This window comes from Watersipora subatra, chromosome 8, assembly GCF_963576615.1.
Source record: "Watersipora subatra chromosome 8, tzWatSuba1.1, whole genome shotgun sequence".
Lineage (NCBI taxonomy): Eukaryota > Metazoa > Bryozoa > Gymnolaemata > Cheilostomatida > Watersiporidae > Watersipora > Watersipora subatra.
The window spans coordinates 37374485-37393546 of NC_088715.1; the positions used below are offsets into that span (position 1 = coordinate 37374485).

Consider the following 19062-nt stretch of genomic DNA (forward strand, 5'->3'; position numbering starts at 1 on the left):
GGCCAAATTAATCTGTCTAGTTATGTATTATCCGATCAGATGGGTTAGTTTTAGGAATTGTCTCAACTTTTTAAAGACTTGGTAACATATTTAAATAGGTTTATATGTGTTTTGTATTGTTATTATACTTAAACGGCTCTACACAAAAATGGTTAAATTTGTTGATGGGATTTCGGTACAAGAGTTTGGTTACGGCTGTTGACGGATAAGTTTTCGGGAGCTGTGTGCGCATATGCATTTATCATAAAGCTCCCAAACATTTGCTTCGCTCGTGTTTGGTCGTGGGATAATTGCTATATACAGCTTAGATAAGGCACATCATCACAAAGTAAGCATACCTCTTAAAATGTCTTTAATATACAAGTGCTAGTGATGGCAACCAAAGGGTCAAGGAGTAGTGCAATCAATCACACCACCTCCTCTAGATGTCATAAGCAATTGTCCACGTTTAATATGCCTCTCCGCTCCTTCCGGCAAGCTTTTGATTAGAACAACTGCTTCTCTTAGATTGATGAATTCCTTATCAGAAGAACTGAAGAACTGGAACTCATTTGTTATGATTGACTGCTTTATCAGCTCAACCAGTGACCTGCAAGTGAGACCTGCAAGTGAGACTTGCAAGTGAGACCTGCAAGTGAGACCTGCAAGTGAGACCTGCAAATGAAACCTGCAAGTGAGACCTGTAAGTGAGACCTGCAAGTGAGACCTGCAAGTGAATGCAACAGTTTTTAGTATCTACAAATGTACTTGATACAAGACCAGTGCTTCAGTTATTCAAGCATAAAGCACTAGACCAAAGCAAGAATTACTATAATTATCCTAAGAAAAAAATGACTGCCATCTGAATGTTTCGAATGTCCCCTTTTTGCATAAGAAATCACATATCCTTCATGCATAAGAAATCACATATCCTCCAATCATAAGAAATCACATACCTTCCATTCATAAGAAATCACATATCATCCATTCATAAGACATCACATATCCTCCATTCATAAGAAATCACATACCCTCCATGCTTAAGAAATCACGTACCTACTTCTGTCACACTCTGCTGTATCACACCATACCTCTGTAAAAATCACAAAGTCATCAATATGCTATGGAAACTGTGGAAACTGTGGAAACTGTGGAAACTGTGGAAACTGTGAACACCAGACAGGGTTAAAGATATTTTCAGCTGTGACATGAACTGGAAGTAGATTCGAAGTGCAAACCATGCTACAACATTTACCGAGTCAAGATAAGTGGCTGCATTCTGATCAAGGAATAAGTGTTCAGTACAGTGGCTAGTAGGTCAAGGTCAAGGTCAGGGTGCGTAAGTCAAGTCTTTAGTAAGTTTTCACCTGAATTATGTGCTGGGAAGTTTTAAATAAAGTCAGTAAATTTAATGCTTTCTGGCAGTTCTTTGCGCATTTAATTTCTTTTAATTTGATGAACAAGAAGAGTCTACCTCTAAAATATCGGAGTCGCTCCTCCTCTATAAAAAAACGGTTTGTTTTACTGAGTGCATGAACTCTTGTGGTTTGGGAAACAACCCGTGAACTGGCTCTCATCCGTTAACCTCAGCTCATGAAGGAACTAACATGTCTGACACAATCATCTCCATGTTTATTGACTAGAATGTAACCCTAGAGTGCTAGACTTGATCGTAATCCATATTATAAGATCATTTATCATGTCTGTAACTTTTCATCGCCCTAGCACTGCTCTATACCAACAAGCGCAACATATCAACTGATTGACAAAACAAAAGGTCTTAAATGTCAATATTTCAAACAAGTAAAAAAGGATGCCGCATTTCTTCTTGGAACTCCAACCAAAATAACTCCACATACAGGCTGACACAACTCCACATACCAAAATATTTCCATGTTCATACAGGCTGACACTACAGAACTACTAAAAACATTGTACGCATCTCATTAACTCAGACAGAAGCAATGAGTTGTTTTTGATTATTGATGTTACAATTAGTTGCTTTCATTCTTTGAAAGTCACGTCCAGGAAAGAGTCTACACGTAGCCTTAAAGTCTACACATAGCCTTAGAGTCTACACATAGCCTTAAAGTCTACACATAGCCTTAGAGTCTACACATAGCCTTAGAGTCTACACATAGCCTTAGAGTCTACACATAGCCTTAGAGTCTACACATAGCCTTAGAGTCTACACATAGCCTTAGAGTCTACACATAGCCTTAGAGTCTACACATAGCCTTAAAGTCTACACATAGCCTTAGAGTCTACACATAGCCTTAGAGTCTACACATAGCCTTAGAGTCTACACATAGCCTTAGAGTCTACACATAGCCTTAGAGTCTACACATAATCTTTGCGCAAATCATTAGATTTTAAGTAGCCTTAAAATAAATATCTATATATTTATTAATATATATGTATATATATAAATTAGAAAATTAAATAGTTCACTTGATAAGTGAACTATTTAATTTTCTAATTTATACTGCTTCATCCTATGTTGAGCACTCTATATATATATATATATATATATATATATATAATTGTTTCCTCACCCCGGTTAACCCGTGTGGGTGGTAATTTCTGTTTTAACTCGGGTCTCCTACCAGAGACCTATATATATATGTATGTATATATATAATTTATATATATATAAAATTATTTAGTTAAAGTTTATTCAATTTATTACTACAACCATACAGGTTTCATACAGCCAGCGAGCTAGCTGCAATCGTCAGGTAGTGTGAATGTGTACAGAGCAGTTGTATTCATCAATGAATGTTAGGAGGATTAAAGGGATTAAAAAGCTAAAAGCTTGAAACTCAAAATTGGAATTGCTCTCCATAGAGGTATAATTGGCCATTATGTGTTCTCAAGTAAATATTTGTTTCTGTGTCTACGTGATGACATAAGTTCTGATCATTTATTTAAAGTTGCCTGCTCGAGTCTAAACATAATGTACAGTTTCTCCGTCTGGCATAAGTTACACGTCTTGGTTACGTTGGAGTACGGCTGCACTTTGGTGACAATGTTCCACGATGTTGTATATCTTATATTGTTGCTCTTTAGGTGCCATATGTGTTTGCTCAGCTCAGTATATATATATATATATATATATATATATATATATATACTGAGTATATATATATATATATATATATATATATATATATATACTGAGCTGAGCAAACACATATGGCACCTAAAGAGCAACAATATATATATATATATATATATATATATATATATATAAATATATATATATATATATATATATTTATATATATATATCTACATATATATATATATATATATATATATATATGTATATATATACATGTATATATATAATATATATATAATATATATATATTGAAATGTATCATAGTTAGAACTAAAATCAGAGTTCTAAGTATGATATATATCTATATATAACCAAATATTTATATATATATATACATGTATATATATACATACATTTATATTATATACATGTATGTATACATGGACAGATAGCGCAGTTGGTAAGGTAGCGAGATAGTGATTGTTAGGTCCTAGGTTCAAACCCCAACAACTGCACCCTTCTGGTGGTCCTTAGACAAGACTCTTGCTTGTATAACTTCTACAGCCTCTATGATGAATGCAATAACCAAAGCCATGCCGGCTCGGACGTCGCCCGGTCAAACAAGTTCCGCGCTGCCTGTAGTTGAACCAGGATAAGGTAGTGAAAATGGGTTACTGGTTTAAAACGAATGAAATGGACTTGAACTGATAACACGGACCTCATGCAGTGCTACTTTATGAGTGAACCTCAAAGGTGGAGCTACATGGGAAGGATGCGTCAATTGTGAATAAACATGCGGCCTGAATTGCCACTAACCGCTAAGCAACTTGTAGCTCAGAGGAGTAACATAATCAAGCGGCACCTCATATAGGAACATGAGGTACATGAAATTAGGGAACAGTTCACCCAAGTAACTTCGATCAACGAGGAGTGCATATCATGCATATCAACGCGCACTGTCACACATACACAATCTTGTGTTGACTCACGGGTTGAAGAAGACATGCACTTTGACTTTGACCCATAGTCAAAGTCAAAGTGCATGTATATATAATGTTATATATACAACATTATATATAATACATGCATATATACACTGTATATGTTTATATATATAGCTCCGTAGCTATAAATATGTAGCTCCTTAGCTATATACATGTACATATAACTAAGGAGCTCATATAGCTAATTACCATGTAAATAGTCAGATGAAAGTATTGTTGAGGTGATGACAAAATCTGGTTTAAATAACCTTCAGAATTTTCTAAGACTGACCACCTTCGATCACTTCTCATATTATTGGAATAAAACCAGCCAATAGAAATCATTTGGCTATATCCGTGATATTAAATGAGGTGTGTTCATTTAGATGTGCTTGAGTTTGATGGATGAATTTATATTACACGGATGAGTTGAAAAGGTCAACCGTAAGCTTTGGTGGTTAACTTCACTTGAGTGATAAATTGCAAAAAAAAACAAACACATGAGTAATGAATGTTCGTTCTCACACTCGTGATATATAAATCACTTTATCACTTTTAGCAGAAGCAGACAGAGCACAAGCAAACTAGAATTTCTACCTTGAATTGACTCCGCGTACAATTAACGTAGTCGAGTTGAAAGTAAGATACAATTATCAAGACGATGATAGCAAACTTGTCTAATGGTTTCATGGATAACTTTACTGAAGATTCATCAGATGGATACACGCTCGAAGCAGAAAGCATAGAGTTATCAGATGTAGAAGCTGGATTACTCGAGGCATATTTTATTATAGCTACCGCAGTGGGCGTGTCTCTGAACATTCTTACAATTATCGCGCTTATCTTTGGTGAGAACGTGAGCAAGAAGGTGAAGATACAGCTGATAAATCTAGCTGTTGCTGACACTATATTTGCATCATTATATTTGCCACTATTGAAAGATTTCTATTTGAGGAGATCATTTTTGTATTCTTTACAGCTATGTATACCGTATTATCTGGCAGCAGTATCTGCTGCCCACGCGAGTATGTTGTGTAATGCTGCTGTTAGCTTAGAAAGAGTTGTGGTTATATGTTTTCCATTCAGAGCAAAAAGATACACAAAGTCTTGGAAGTTTGCTGTTGTAACACTTATTTGGCTTTGTGCAGTTTTGCCAGAAATACCAAATGTTTTCTACTTTAAAATAATGTCTGCAAATAATATTACATTTTGTACAACTAGTTTTGACTTGTTCACGCTCTCACTAATACAGTTTTCAAAGTACCTTTTTGCTGCAATTATAACGCTAGTGAGCTATTCAGTGGTATTTGCTAAACTATGTAAAAGAAAGAGAAGGCAGACAAGCTGCAAACTTCAAACTGTCCAAAAAGAGAACAGGACAAAAACTGACAAGGTTTGTGTTGGCTTGCGCAGCAAATTATTTTCAGTTAAGTGTGTTTTAGCTTTTGAAACTTGGCAACTTTGTTACTCCACTGTTTATCTTTTTTGCAACAAGGTAGGGACAGTAGCACGTTAGTTAACACATTAACTTTCAGTTGTCTACTCTTGTCTTGCTACGGCTGTGTGGCTTACTAGTTTTGTGGTGTTACTACATGTTCAGAATTTTGCAGTAGTAATGCATTTAAATTTTAATAAAATATATTTTAGATTAGAACCATAAATGAATATTAACCAGCTCTGATAACATTTAGAATAGCAATCAACAGGTAGTTTGTTTAAACCAGCAGGTAGTTTGTTTAAAACAGCAGGTAGTTTGTTTAAACCAGCAGGTAGTTTGTTTAAACCAGCAGGTAGTTGGTTTAAACCAGCAGCTAGTTTGTTTAAACCAACATGTAGTTTGTTTAAAACAGCAGGTAGTTTGTTTAAAACAGCAGGTAGTTTGTTTAAACCAGCAGGTAGTTTGTTTAAATCAGCAGGTAGTTTGTTTAAACCAGCAGGTAGTTTGTTTAAATCAGCAGGTAGTTTGTTTAAACCAACAGGTAGTTTGTTTAAATCAGCAGGTAGTTTGTTTAAACCAGCATGTAGTTTGTTTAAATCAGCAGATAGGTTGTTTAAATCAGCAGGTAGTTTGTTTAAACTAACAGGTAGTTTGTTTAAATCAGCAGGTAGTTTGTTTAAACCAACAATAGCAAATCATCTAACTTAGTATTTTGATGATTCGACTGAAGAAAGTGCTGTACTAATATATCTTTTTACATGTATGCTTGTTTGTTTCAGATTTTGATCATGCTGTCAGTTGACGCATTCCTTACTCTGCTGACTTGGCTGCCCTCCAATATTCTAGAGATATATCAGGATTTTCAAGGTGCAGACCCTTTTACACGGAGTACCTTTGCATCTGATGTCTTCTTGGAAGTCGTGTTCTCATCGAATGCTTTCACGACTCCGATCATTTACTTCATATTCAACCATCACTTTCGAGTGAGCATTTTGTGTTACTATCTCGAGTGAAAACTTTTTAGCAGATCTGTTCAAATTTGACTAACTGTTTAGCCTTTTTTATCGCTGGCTGTTACCAGTTACTAAATCATTATTAAAACTCATTTCAATAAAATTAAATTTGATATTTAATTTTCATGAAATGAGAAGTTCTTTGGGAAACGCTGTCCTCGAAGCTGTAATCAGCTCTGTTCTTGGTTTAGCTGTTGACAACATTGTAATGATAAACTTTTAAACTAGTAATTATTGAATGTTACATGTATCATGTATGACCTTTCATGTTAATATATATATAATATAATATGTTTTTATAAAATATAAATTTGTAAATATACAAAAACTGGCTCATAAAGAATTAAACTAACCTTAGTGTTCACTTAGCTCCAAATTACTTCTCAAGAGATAAAGACATGTCTGTCTGGTATGAACAGGGCTGCGGCTGTACATCATTAGGCAGATAACTCAAAAATGAACTCAAATCAAACCTGTAGCTGAAGGAGTTATCTGCTCAATCGCGACAATTACACAACAAATTAAAGGTGCCCAATAAAAACTGTTTCATCGAGTTGGGTCAGGCTCTTTTTATCAACTCAGAAATGCAACAATATTTTACTTAAAACTGACATCAAATCTAATTAATTACTGCATTTAATTCTTACAGCCAGTTCTGTATCTTACATTGGAGCTTTTGTAGTTTCATTATGTAACATTAAGAAATAATTGGGAGTTGTTTGTATTTCAGATGGATGTATGGCTGATCATAAAAAAGTCATGGAGGAAATTACGTAGGAGAACAATAGAGTAACATAATGGCTTACTCACTTTATCACTACAGAAAGTGTAGCATTACTCATTGTTGCGTACAACCTTACCTCCCAAAACAAAGAAGAAGACAGATGACAGAGCAGTAATAGACTAATTCTTTGTGGTTTCTTTACACTTTAGTATAAGTGTGACATTGGAGCTCTTAAAATATTAACACGACCATTAGAGCAAACAGGAGCACATCAATCAATCTAATTGACTTGCGATGGTATTTACCCTCAGCCAATCACATGCTCTGTTAATGGTTGTTTAACCATCATTGATGAGTCAGCAGTTCTTCTGCATATATAATAAACATATATGTATAATAAATCTAACCAATATTCTGTTTAACCTGTAGAGATTGCTAATACCACATCTACATGTACGATTATATACCCTTTACTAACTATTCTTTTTATAATGGTGGACATTGTTAATTTGTATTTTCATCATTAGGTATACTTTTGATTGAAGCAATATATTTCTTTAACTAAGCTACTAATTTGCTGTACAAGTTCATTTTTAAGATATTAAATATGGCAAACATTAGATTAGATTAGAACATTAGATTAGATTAGAACATGATTAGATTAGAACATTAGATTAGATTAGAACATGATTAGATGCTTCCGTTTCTAACACTAGCAAACTGATATAATATTAATAGACAACGGCGCACAATAGATTTAAAATCTTCAGCAATGGATAACCAAATAATGCAGTAGAATGATAACAAGCTTACACTACAAGTGGCAATATATATACTATATGTATTAGGCTGTCTTATACAAAGCCTCTCGCAACAGCAGACAATGTGCTAATACTTCATGCCTAGAAGATCAGGTGCTTTCTTAGTAGCGTAGACAGTCACCTACGTAACTATAATAAGGTCAGTTTGTCACTGACCAGGGTTATCGCTCAAGTAAAAAGTGTAGCTAGCTATTACTCTAAATTAAAGTGACGTTGTTTACCCTAAAAGTTACCCTAAAAGTGTGTAAAATAGACAAACTTGTCTGCAGCCTTCTCTAGATGGCTGATCAATCTGCTTTTGCCATTTCAATCACTCTCTACCTTATTTAACATCCGCTTGAATATTTGAGATCAAATTGCTGTGAAACGGTGTAAAAATCTATTTAAAATCCATGTTATTTCTTCTCAGTTTTTATTCTGTATCTCCTGATTAACAGCGAGTTTTGATGCAAAAAAAACCTCTAAAAATATCAACACACAACATTTAAACTTGTGATGATATTAAGTTTGTCTTGAGAGACATTTGATTTGACAATGTTTTGGTCTTTTCCTTTTCAAGATTGAGTAGATAACTCCATTAACGCTTCCTTTTCCATCTTGATTAGCTCTATTTATAAAAAAAATTTATCTGCACACTCACTCCAAATAAAACTAAATCTATTCACCTGAACCAAGTTTATGCACCAAAGGTTAAACCCGTCTCTCTTCAGCTTCTGACTAATTCAATTGTCCAAAATGTTTTATTGCGCAGAATGCAGGACAGCTTCTTCTGCGCTTATACAATGAACACACTTTTAGTTGTATACAAACAAATTTATCTTTTTATTTATTTATATATTTATTTCATTCTATATATTTCCGGTGGATGTTCATTTTCATGTGTTTCCATATTTTCGTATGGCTGTTCATGAGAAAAGCATAGAGGAGATTTGGTAAGAGAACAGTAGAGTGACATAATGCCTTACTCACTTTATCACTACAAAAAATGTAGCATTACTCACTATGACGTACAACCTTACCTCCCAAAACAAAGAAGAAACAAACAGATGACAGAGCAGTAATAGACTAATCCTTTGTGGTTTCTTCACACTTTAGTGTAAGTGTAACATTGGAGCTATTAAAATATTAACACGGCCATTAGAGTGAACAGGTGCAACCTCTGACTCATCACTGGCCATCAGCTCTTCTATTGATCTGGGCCTGCCACTGATGATTCAACAGAAATGAATCAATGTCAACTCTCTAACAATGGGTCTAATTTACAAAAATGTCTGATGACACATGTAAGCGTACATATCTTAGCTGTACTACCCGGCGTTGCTCAGGTAATAAAAAAGTCTTTGGACTGAAAATAGATTTGTATTTAACATATACCAACATTTGCATTTTTAACTTTCAAACTCCATATCACAAAAAAAATGTTTTGTGTAGTTGAAATAAACTAAAAGAGAAAAGTTTTAAATTTCATAACTTGAAAGAAATGTTTTGTTGAAAAACTTGAGGAAAAATAAAAATATAAAAATTATGAATGTGAAATCATTAGCAAGTAATGGCTAAATATATAGTCTGTTTTAATACGATTACAATAAAGAACTGTGTTGGCATGCAAAAATTGGCATGCAAGTTTTAAATGCTAGTGTTGGAATACGATAATATTGTAGGCTATAGACATACATAGAGTATACATATAGACATACAAAGAGTATACATATAGACATACATAGAGTATGCATATATACATACATAGAATATACAAATAGACATACATAGAGTGTACATATAGACATACATAGAGTATACATATAGACATACATAGAGCATACATATAGACATACATAGAGCATACATATAGACATACATAGAGTGTACATATAGACATACATAAAGTGTTATAGAAACCCATTGTAACTATTTAATTCAATCATCTCCTGGTGAAAATCATCATCATTAAAATAGTAACAAAATACTGTTAACCTTAGTAATTTATAGTTACCTACTATAACTTTGCTGCATTTTGTGGTTATGATCTACAATATAATATAACATTACATTGTACTACATGCAGAGTTAATACCTTCGAGACAGGCTCGTAACATAAACACTGAATCTAACTTGAATGATTTTAGCTTACTAAACACATACTTAAAGGAGGTTTTAGTATGTATTTTAGTAATCTTTAAACATTTAACTAATATTTCATCACTTATCTGTTTGCAAACTCATTTTTACCAAAGGGCATCAATAAGGCTGAACTCGCCATGCGAGCAACGTATATCTCTTAATAACCTATATAATCAGCACAAAAATCGCCAATATTTAAGTTCGAGATAAAATATTGTCGATATCGTGTGGGGTAATAAATTAGTCCTACCGAAAACAAAGACGAAGAAGCAACGTATTGCATATACTTGGCCCAAAATATTTCTTAACAATGGCATTGTAACGCGTGGGCGTAATGCTAAAATAATTAGTGTGTGCATATGCTATATGGTATATCATAACGTCTTAGATCATGACCCCTTGTAGTGGTAGAGCCCCAGGGTTTTAAACTTGCAGTAGCAATCTCCTTCAGTTCAAATCCATCAGAATGTGAAATTTTAATTTCAAGATTTTAATGGCTATAGCTGGACATACACAACAACTCCACATGTATGCTCGGGGACTCATGGTTAGACAAGTGGAACTACAAACTTGCGGTTACAATCTTTGTGAGTTGAAATCCAGCACGATGTGAGATTTTTAATTCCAAGATTTAATAGCTATTGTCGGACATACCGAAAAACATATTGAAGTACAGACAGACAAACTTTTAGATTTATATATACATGTATATAGGTGTATGTATGTATACAATATGTAGGCCTATATGTATATATAATATGTATATATAATATGTATATATAATATGTATACATATATATAATTTGTACATGAATAGAAACCTCAATAAATATGTTGATATACATATAACATTGACAACAATTTTTACAAATTCTCACGTTGACTGATTATATCACTTAAACTTGAAAGCAATAGTTGCAAAGACTGTTTGCTGTTTGGTACGAGTCAGATGATCTGGTACGAGTGCACGAGTCAGATGATCTGGTACGAGTGCACGAGTCAGATGATCTGTTACGAGTCAGATGATCTGGTACGAGTGCACGAGTCAGATGATTACAAACTCAACACTTCTAGTTATATCATGCGGGTATTTGTTAGCTCTTAATTGCACTGTTATTATATTACTAACATAGCAGTTGTCTTTTCTTCTTTTGCTAGTTTATAGCAAATGTTGATAATTAAAATATTAAAATGTTAAATGAAGAAAATACGCCAGTTTGACAGTAATAATGAAGGTTCTTGGCTATAAAACTGAGATAATGATTAATGACTTAGTAGATGATAGTTATACAAGCATTTGGCACTTTGACAATATATTCTGGTTACTCATTGCCACGCTCACCATTATATTTTCTCACTATAATCTCACCACTATAATCTCTCTATAATCTCTACTTCTGAAGGACAGCAGGAACTTGCGCAATACCACAGTAGATGATTAATCAACAACTTCTCTACCTTTGGCAGGTTGTTTGTTGTAAATGCTGATTGTAATGTTTTTTATATTTTTCATTAGTGTAAAAATTAATTATAAGAGTTTATGATGCATTCACACCTATCAACAACTATCAGCCAAAATTAGAAAATAAGAGCTTTTGGGCTTTTAAAGAGAAACAGACAAAATTTTAGTTGATTTTTTTTAAAAAGTATCAACATTTTTTTATCATTTGCAATTGTTGTTGATATATGATTTTTTCAAAATTAAAATTGATGAAACTCCTGGTTGATGTTAAGGGAAAGTGTGATTATGAAGTCTGTAGTTGCGAAGAGACGGACAAAATAGAGATTCGTAACTCTCCAAATGGAACTCAATAGCCGATATCACCCATTGCAACAATTACAACTAGTCACATCATTTTGCATGTATTTTTCTTCTGATCTTTTCACAAAGTTTTGTTGATTTTAATCTTGAAACATCCTGGCGGTAAGACCTCCTCAAACATCAAAAACAATCACAAATGATAAAATACATTGATAAGTTATGATAAGATCTACTAACCTTTTTTTAAAATTCATCTTTAAGGATAATAAGAAACGATCAGTATTTTTGGTTGAAGACAAATCATCCATTATGTATGACGTCAATGTATTTGGGTCGGTCACATGATTACATTGATATACCAGTTCTATTTACACTATCTATTTGAACATAATTACTAACAATGAAACCTAATAAAATTGTAGGAGAAAGTGACACCGATTGTTTTTGTTAACTTTATATAAATAGGAGAATGAGTGAGGATGAAAACAAAAACAATGAAAAATAAATTGAAACACAAAACAAAAAGTAGAGAAAGCTTCGTCTAGCAGTGTAGAGTCCAGCAGTGCAGAGTTTAGCAGTGTAAAGTCCAGCAGTGTAGAGTTTAGCAGTGTGGAGTCTAGTAGTGTAGAGTTTAGTAGTGTAGAGTCCAGCAGTGCAGAGTTTAGCAGTGTCGAGTCCAGCAGTGTAGAGTTTAGCAGTGTAGAGTCCAGCAGTGTAGAGTTTAGTAGTGTAGAGTCCAGCAGTGTAGAGTTTAGCAGTGTAGAGGCCAGCAATGTAGAGTTTAGCAGTGTAGAGTCCAGTAGTGCAGAGTCCAGCAGTGTAGAGTTTAGCAGTGTAGAGTCCAGTAGTGTAGAGTCTCGCAGTGTAGAGTTTAGCAGCGTAGAGTCTAGTAGTGTAGAGTCTAGTAGTGTAGAGTCTAATAGTGTATAGTCTAATAGTGTAGAGTCTAGCAGTGTACAGTTTAGCAGTGTAGAGTCCAGCAGTGTAGAGTTTAGCAGTGTGGAGTCTAGCAGTGTAGAGTCCAGCAGTGTAGAGTCTAGCAGTGTACAGTCTAGCAGTGTAGAGTCTAGCAGTGTAGAGTCTAGCAGTGTAGAGTCTAGCAGTGTGGAGTCTAGCAGTGTAGAGTCCAGCAGTGTAGAGTCTAGCGGTGTAGAGTCTAGCAGTGTGGAGTCTAGCAGTGTAGAGTCTAGCAGTGTAGAGTCTACCAGCACAGAGTTTAGCAGCGCAAAGTCTAGCAGTGTAGAGTCTAGCAGTGCTGCTTTGGATGGCAATTGATATCCAACACTAAGTTTTACTTGGTACTAGAATACAGTGTTGTAACTACAGTACGGTACATATAGTATCGTTGTACATTTACTAATTTATTGTTTAGCTTGGATAAGCTAGTGTTATGAGAACCATGTACTCAGTTTCCATAGAGATATCTGCAATTGTCGGCACCTTTTCAAAAGGATATAACTATGACTATAACATAGTTTATAGTACATAGTGGGCGTTTGCTCGCTTGTATGTATTGTGGTGCTGGTGGCAAGGCGTCCCTTTTTGTTTTGGTAAAAGGTTTACTTCATGAACTGTACTTACTATTTACACGCTCTATGAAAGAACACTATGTACTGGTTGTTATATGTAGAGGGAGTTGTTGGTACCCTCTCCAAACTTCATGGGACAAGGTTTACTAGCTACAGAGTTGACAGCATGCAGAGCTGCTTAGATTACATCATTCTCTGTAACCTTCTAGCTCTCCTACATCGAGGACTGTAACAACAGCAACGTTATAAGTATATATAAAAATAAATTAGCGCCAGACAACCTAACCTGAGTGAGTCTAGTAAACCAAGAGTAGGAGTTATCTTCTCAAAGAAATAACACTGATAACTCTTGTAATTCTACAAAGAGTTTATAAATGTGAATTGAAATCACTCAAATGAAATTAAGACCAATAAGAAGCTAAAAAATTAGCTGCAATTTGATGTCATCTTTGTCTCAAAACAACAATCACAATGTTTGAATACGTCATTGAAATAAAGAGATTTCAATCTACGGCGTTTTCGTGATGGCTGCGATTAACTGTTCGTTTTTGAGCTTTTAAGAGCTTTTAATCACATTTCCACATATTTTGCACCTACAACACAGCAGAGTAAGACATGGTGAATTGTTTGGTACTAAATAACTGTAATGTGAATTTTGTTGCCAGTCAATCTTCAACGATAAAATATTAATATGGTACGTCAAATTATGAAATCAGATCAAGCATTTATTTTTAAAACAAAATTAAACATTTCTGAATAGTCAGAAAGATATGGTAAGTTTTTCTAGCCTCTTTTGAAAGCCTTTCTCATTTTTATTTGACCAAATAATCTGGGATGCACCCCTATTTTTAAATGAAAGATTGAATCAAACCTTAAAAGTTGTTCAATGTTGATTAGCAGTTTAACGATTTGATGTGAACTTTAGAGCTGATACAGTGAAATATCCTGTGTGGAATTGTCCGCTCTCTTTTTCAGTCAAAGTGGCGCTAAGTAATTAGATGATTTTAAACTTAAAATGCATCAACCAGTAATACACAGTTGGCAGCTCCCCATATTTGTTGGCAGCTCCCCGTATTTGTTGGCAGCTCCCCGTATTTGTTGGCAGCATTTGGCTGCAAATTAACCTTGTTAAAAATAAATGTTAAAAATCTATTGTCTATTATTTATCTTTGATAAAATTAAACGTTTGATGAACTTATTGCTATCATGGCTCAATCATCAACAGCAGAAGTTTATGACTCTGTTTCACTGTTCAACCGTTTCACTGTTCAACCGTTCAACTGAAAATTTATTTAATTCTAGGTGCGCACTAGCACATAGAGATATATATGTATGTATACATGTATATATATATATATATAACTTTCATATCTATCTATACTATATCTATACTATATATATATATATATATATATATATATATATATATATACATATTTATATATACATATATATATATATATATATATGTGAATAGTCACATTACTGCTTGATAGGCCATTGTTTGTGTAAGCAGCACATGGCAACATGGCATCTCTGTGCTGCCTTGTAGCTAGCTGAGGAAATCTTGTTCCGTGACTAAAATGTTTTAAATATTCTTCTACTTGAGCATCTATTGCTATCATATACACATCTTTATCACAACTTTATTGTGCTAGATAAAGTACATATGTATATACACAAAAACCTTTTTTTAATTACACCAACATTTAATGTTATAATGAATAACAAGTGTAAAGATTGTATTAGCATCTCTGTTAGCAAAATGAAATATTCAATATTTGATACGTTTGACAGTCTCATATCTTGTAGTAATAAAGAACTGTAAGTGCATATTAATAAAAGTGACACAATCAGGCTTCAACCCCAACCATCATAAAGTAAATGCTTTAGTAGCAAATATAATTTGGCAGTAACATAATAAATATTGTCTTCCACAGGAATGTCTTTCTCTCTTAAAGCGCAGATTGTAAACTGTAAATCAGCGAGTAAACTTCTCTCAATAAACTGTTTGTGTAGGCAATCTCTTTCGTAACGCTTAAATAGTGCAAAAGCAGAGCATCTGATATGATAAAGAGAGAACCTAGGTTTCCCTTTGCTTGCACCATAGCAGAGGTTTTTTCAAAACCAACCAGACATCCTTCTGCAAAATACATATCAAAGTGTCTTTAAAGATTTTAGCGCAAAACTATTTTCAAATAAATTCACAAACTCATATCAATTCATAATTAAATCCCAATAAAATAAACCAAATTTGTGTTAAGTATCAAAAAATTTGTATTTGTGTTATTAAAACAACATATACGCTAAATTTAAAGTTTGCACAAATAGTTTTAAATATTTTATAAAATAAATTAAGCCCTACATGCACCAGACATGCTCAAAACTAAATATTCTTATTTTTCAATTTCGGTGGAGCAAGTTGCATTGATATGATTTAACAAACTCTCATATAAAATGGGAAACAAAATGAAGCCATCACACAGAAATGACTATCTATGGCAATTTAATACTATAGTAAATTCTCTTTTTACTATACCAAAGATTTGCTGTTTTCAATATTTGACCGTCTCAAAGACTGTCTACTGACCAACTAAATACTTTTTATGGTCAAACTATTTCATATCATTTTCCATGTTTTTGTCTATTGAAGTTTTGATTTTTGTATAATCACAGTAAAAGCAAATCATCAAATTAATGTAAACTAGACTAAAATGTTTTGCAAGTCTCAACTTTTGAAACCAAATAATGCTTTTAGATTAAACAATTATAGTTCATACTGTTGAAACAATTCTTAGTTAAAAAAACTCTAGATATTTCTTTTTAAATAGCATGTCCAAAAAAGGCATCCTAGCCTATTCCGTTAAGAAAGGTAAAAGCCTACCCGAAAGTAGCCATTGAATATCATGTAGACAATTGGGGTTGTGAAGGCATTTGAAGTAAAGAGAACTTCTAGACAGACATCATACACAAATGAAGTGTTTGTAAACAGAGGTTGACCGTTAAGGTGTTGATATATCTCGAGAGAAGAGGATGAAAGCCATGTCAGCATAGTGAGGAAGGCATCAACCGACAGCATCACCAGTAGCTAAAAGAATAAGAATAAAGGTAACAGTTTTATATATCTGGCCCATAGCAAACCGCAGCGAATCCACTCAAAACTTGTGATTTGCTCATAAAAATTTGCTGATATTATTATTAACTCCTAAAAACTCTTAAAAAACAATTTAGTTTTTAGTGATTACACAAATTGAGTGAATTTGCTGAACAGATAATGGTTGTACCATTAAAACACAAAATACCACAATAGTCGAAAACAGATTTCAGACCTATGTTGTACAGGTGTCACCATAAAGTGTTAAGAGTTTCGTCACAACAAAATATGTAAGATATTATTAAAGATTAATAACTATTGATATCATATTGTTTGTTACTACTACTAATGCTACCGTAGTTATTACTACTACAACTAATACAACTGCTACTATTGCTACTACTACTATTACTATTACTACTACTACTGCTGCTACTACTACTACTGCTACTGCTACTACCACTACTACTACTACTGCTACTACTACTACAGGAGCTACTACTACTAATACTACTATTACTGCTACTGCTACTACCACTACTACTACTACTGCTACTGCTACTACTACTACTACTACTACTGCTACTGCTACTACCACTACTACTACTACTGCTACCGCTACTACTACTACTACTACTACTACTACAGGAGCTACTACTACTAATACTACTATTACTGCTACTACTACTACTACTATTACTACTACTACTACTACCACTGCTGCTACTACTACCACTACTGCTACTACTACCACTACTGCTACTACTACTACTACTGCTACTGCTACTGCTACTGCTGCTACTGCTACTGCTACTGCTACTGCTACTGCTACTGCTACTGCTACTGCTACTGCTACTGCTACTGCTACTGCTACTACTACTATTACTACTACTATTAATACTAATGATAATGTTATTGTTGTGTAAGCATAGGCAGCTGTTGTACTTGCCACAGTTTCTAGTTAAAAGAGATGAAAACTAACAATATCAATAAAACGGAATCCAAAATCAAAACTAGTGACATGAAAACATAACTACAAGTACAATAAAAGTACATGCAAATTTTTGAGTTGCAATACCATGAATTTAATCATGAATTTGTTAAACCACAGAGTTATCTAACCATAGAAGTGACTAACCATAGAGTTGTCTGACCATAGACGTGTCTAACTGTACACTTGTCCAACCATAGAGCTGCGTGATTCTCACTAAAACTACATCTGTGAACTACCTGTATTGTTCAAACTAGTGTTCACTAGTTAAAACTATTGAACTAATGTTAAAATTTAATTTCATTCATTTGACCATTTATGGTGTCTATGTTAGATTGCAGAAGAAACAAATAGTCGGGCTTTAGGACTGTGCATGAGGTTTTCTAGCCAACTTTTGAAGACAGTAAATCACAGTTATGGTAAACTAGAACACATTATAGACAAACCTTGCCAGTCCTTTGACTGTCTTCTTGGCGTGTTCGCTGAAGTTTATGGTTCCTTTTTCTCTTACACAGCTGCGCCAGAACGACCAAGTAACTTACAGTTATGATAACCGCAGAGAAACAGTATTTGCTAAACTCTACCAATGCAAGGACAAACTTGTCCATAGAAGTTGAGCAGATGTTAACATCGCCCACAGGCTCCATTTTAAAGAAATAGATAGTTGCTATTTCTGGTAAAGCAGCACAAAGCCAAATAAGTGTTACTACACCAAACTTCCATGACTTCGTGTATCCTTTTGCTCTGAATGGAAAACATATAACAACAACTCTTTCTAAGCTAATAGCAGCATTACACAGTACACTCGCATGCATCGCTGACTGCGCCATAAGATAGTAAGTAATACATTGCAGTAAATTATTTATAAATGAGCGTCTTAAATAAAACTCTTTTAGCCAAGGCAAATATAATGATGCAAATATAGTGTCAGCAACAGCTAGATTTATTAGCTGTATCTTCACCTTCTTGCTCACGTTCTCACCAAATATAAGAGCGATAATTGTCAGAATATTCAGAGACACACCCACTACAGTAGCTATAACAAAATATGACTCAAAAACCGTGGCTTCCATCGCTGACAGCTGAATGTTCATTGTTTCACGCTGAAACCCTTCCGTGTTTTCTTGGATGAAGTTAAGAACTAAATCATTAGATGCATTTGCCGCCATTGTCACAATAAGCAGTATTAATATGAGCGAAGATAAAACAATGGAAAACGACTTTTTCAAGAACTGTCATCGTTTAACAAAGTGAGTGAGTGTTGGAAGTTTATATACCACACGAATGATGAGTGCAGTTGCACTCGTCACACGCCTGCTCGTCACACGCGCCTGTTCGTCACACGTCTGCTCGTCACACACCTGCTCGTCACACACCTGCTCGTCACCCGCCTAGTAATCACTCCAGCAATCAATCACATAATTACAAGTACTAAAGTTTAAAGTTGTGCGTCTACAAATAGCAAAAGGATTAACTAGCAGCCACAACAGTTTGTCTGTTAATTGATTCTCAGCAGACAAATAGCAATGACCAGTTCCATAAA

The 19062-nt window shown here is 34.2% G+C and overlaps 2 protein-coding genes across 2 annotated transcripts; one reads left to right on the top strand and one right to left on the bottom strand.

The window, feature by feature from the left end:
• Positions 1-4687: 4687 nt before the first annotated feature.
• Positions 4688-13180, top strand: LOC137402515 (sericin-2-like). The gene is made up of 5 exons (XM_068089015.1): positions 4688-4882; positions 6244-6447; positions 11093-11187; positions 12454-12749; positions 12849-13180. The coding sequence occupies exons 1-5, from the start codon at positions 4688-4690 to the stop codon at positions 13178-13180; spliced, it is 1122 nt and encodes a 373-aa protein (XP_067945116.1).
• Positions 13181-15073: 1893 nt separating this feature from the next.
• Positions 15074-18748, bottom strand: LOC137401709 (galanin receptor type 2-like). Its single transcript, XM_068088167.1, has 3 exons — positions 17966-18748; positions 16319-16522; positions 15074-15577 (listed from the first exon to the last, which is right to left on the bottom strand). The coding sequence occupies exons 1-3, from the start codon at positions 18686-18688 to the stop codon at positions 15518-15520; spliced, it is 987 nt and encodes a 328-aa protein (XP_067944268.1). The 5' UTR covers positions 18689-18748; the 3' UTR covers positions 15074-15517.
• Between the last annotated feature and the right edge of the window lie 314 nt (positions 18749-19062).

Excerpts from the sequence above, each read along its gene's own strand:
- LOC137402515 (XM_068089015.1), top strand. The coding sequence starts at position 4,688 with ATGATAGCAAACTTGTCTAATGGTTTCATGGATAACTTTACTGAAGAT. Across the intron at positions 4,883-6,243 it reads CGCTTATCTTTGGTGAGAAC|ATTTTGATCATGCTGTCAGT; the intron begins GTGAGCAAGAAG and ends TGTTTGTTTCAG. Across the intron at positions 6,448-11,092 it reads TATTCAACCATCACTTTCGA|ATGATCTGGTACGAGTGCAC; the intron begins GTGAGCATTTTG and ends GGTACGAGTCAG.
- LOC137401709 (XM_068088167.1), bottom strand. The coding sequence starts at position 18,688 with ATGGCGGCAAATGCATCTAATGATTTAGTTCTTAACTTCATCCAAGAA. Across the intron at positions 16,523-17,965 it reads ACAGTCAAAGGACTGGCAAG|CTACTGGTGATGCTGTCGGT; the intron begins GTTTGTCTATAA and ends TTATTCTTTTAG. Across the intron at positions 15,578-16,318 it reads TATTCAATGGCTACTTTCGG|AAGGATGTCTGGTTGGTTTT; the intron begins GTAGGCTTTTAC and ends TGTATTTTGCAG.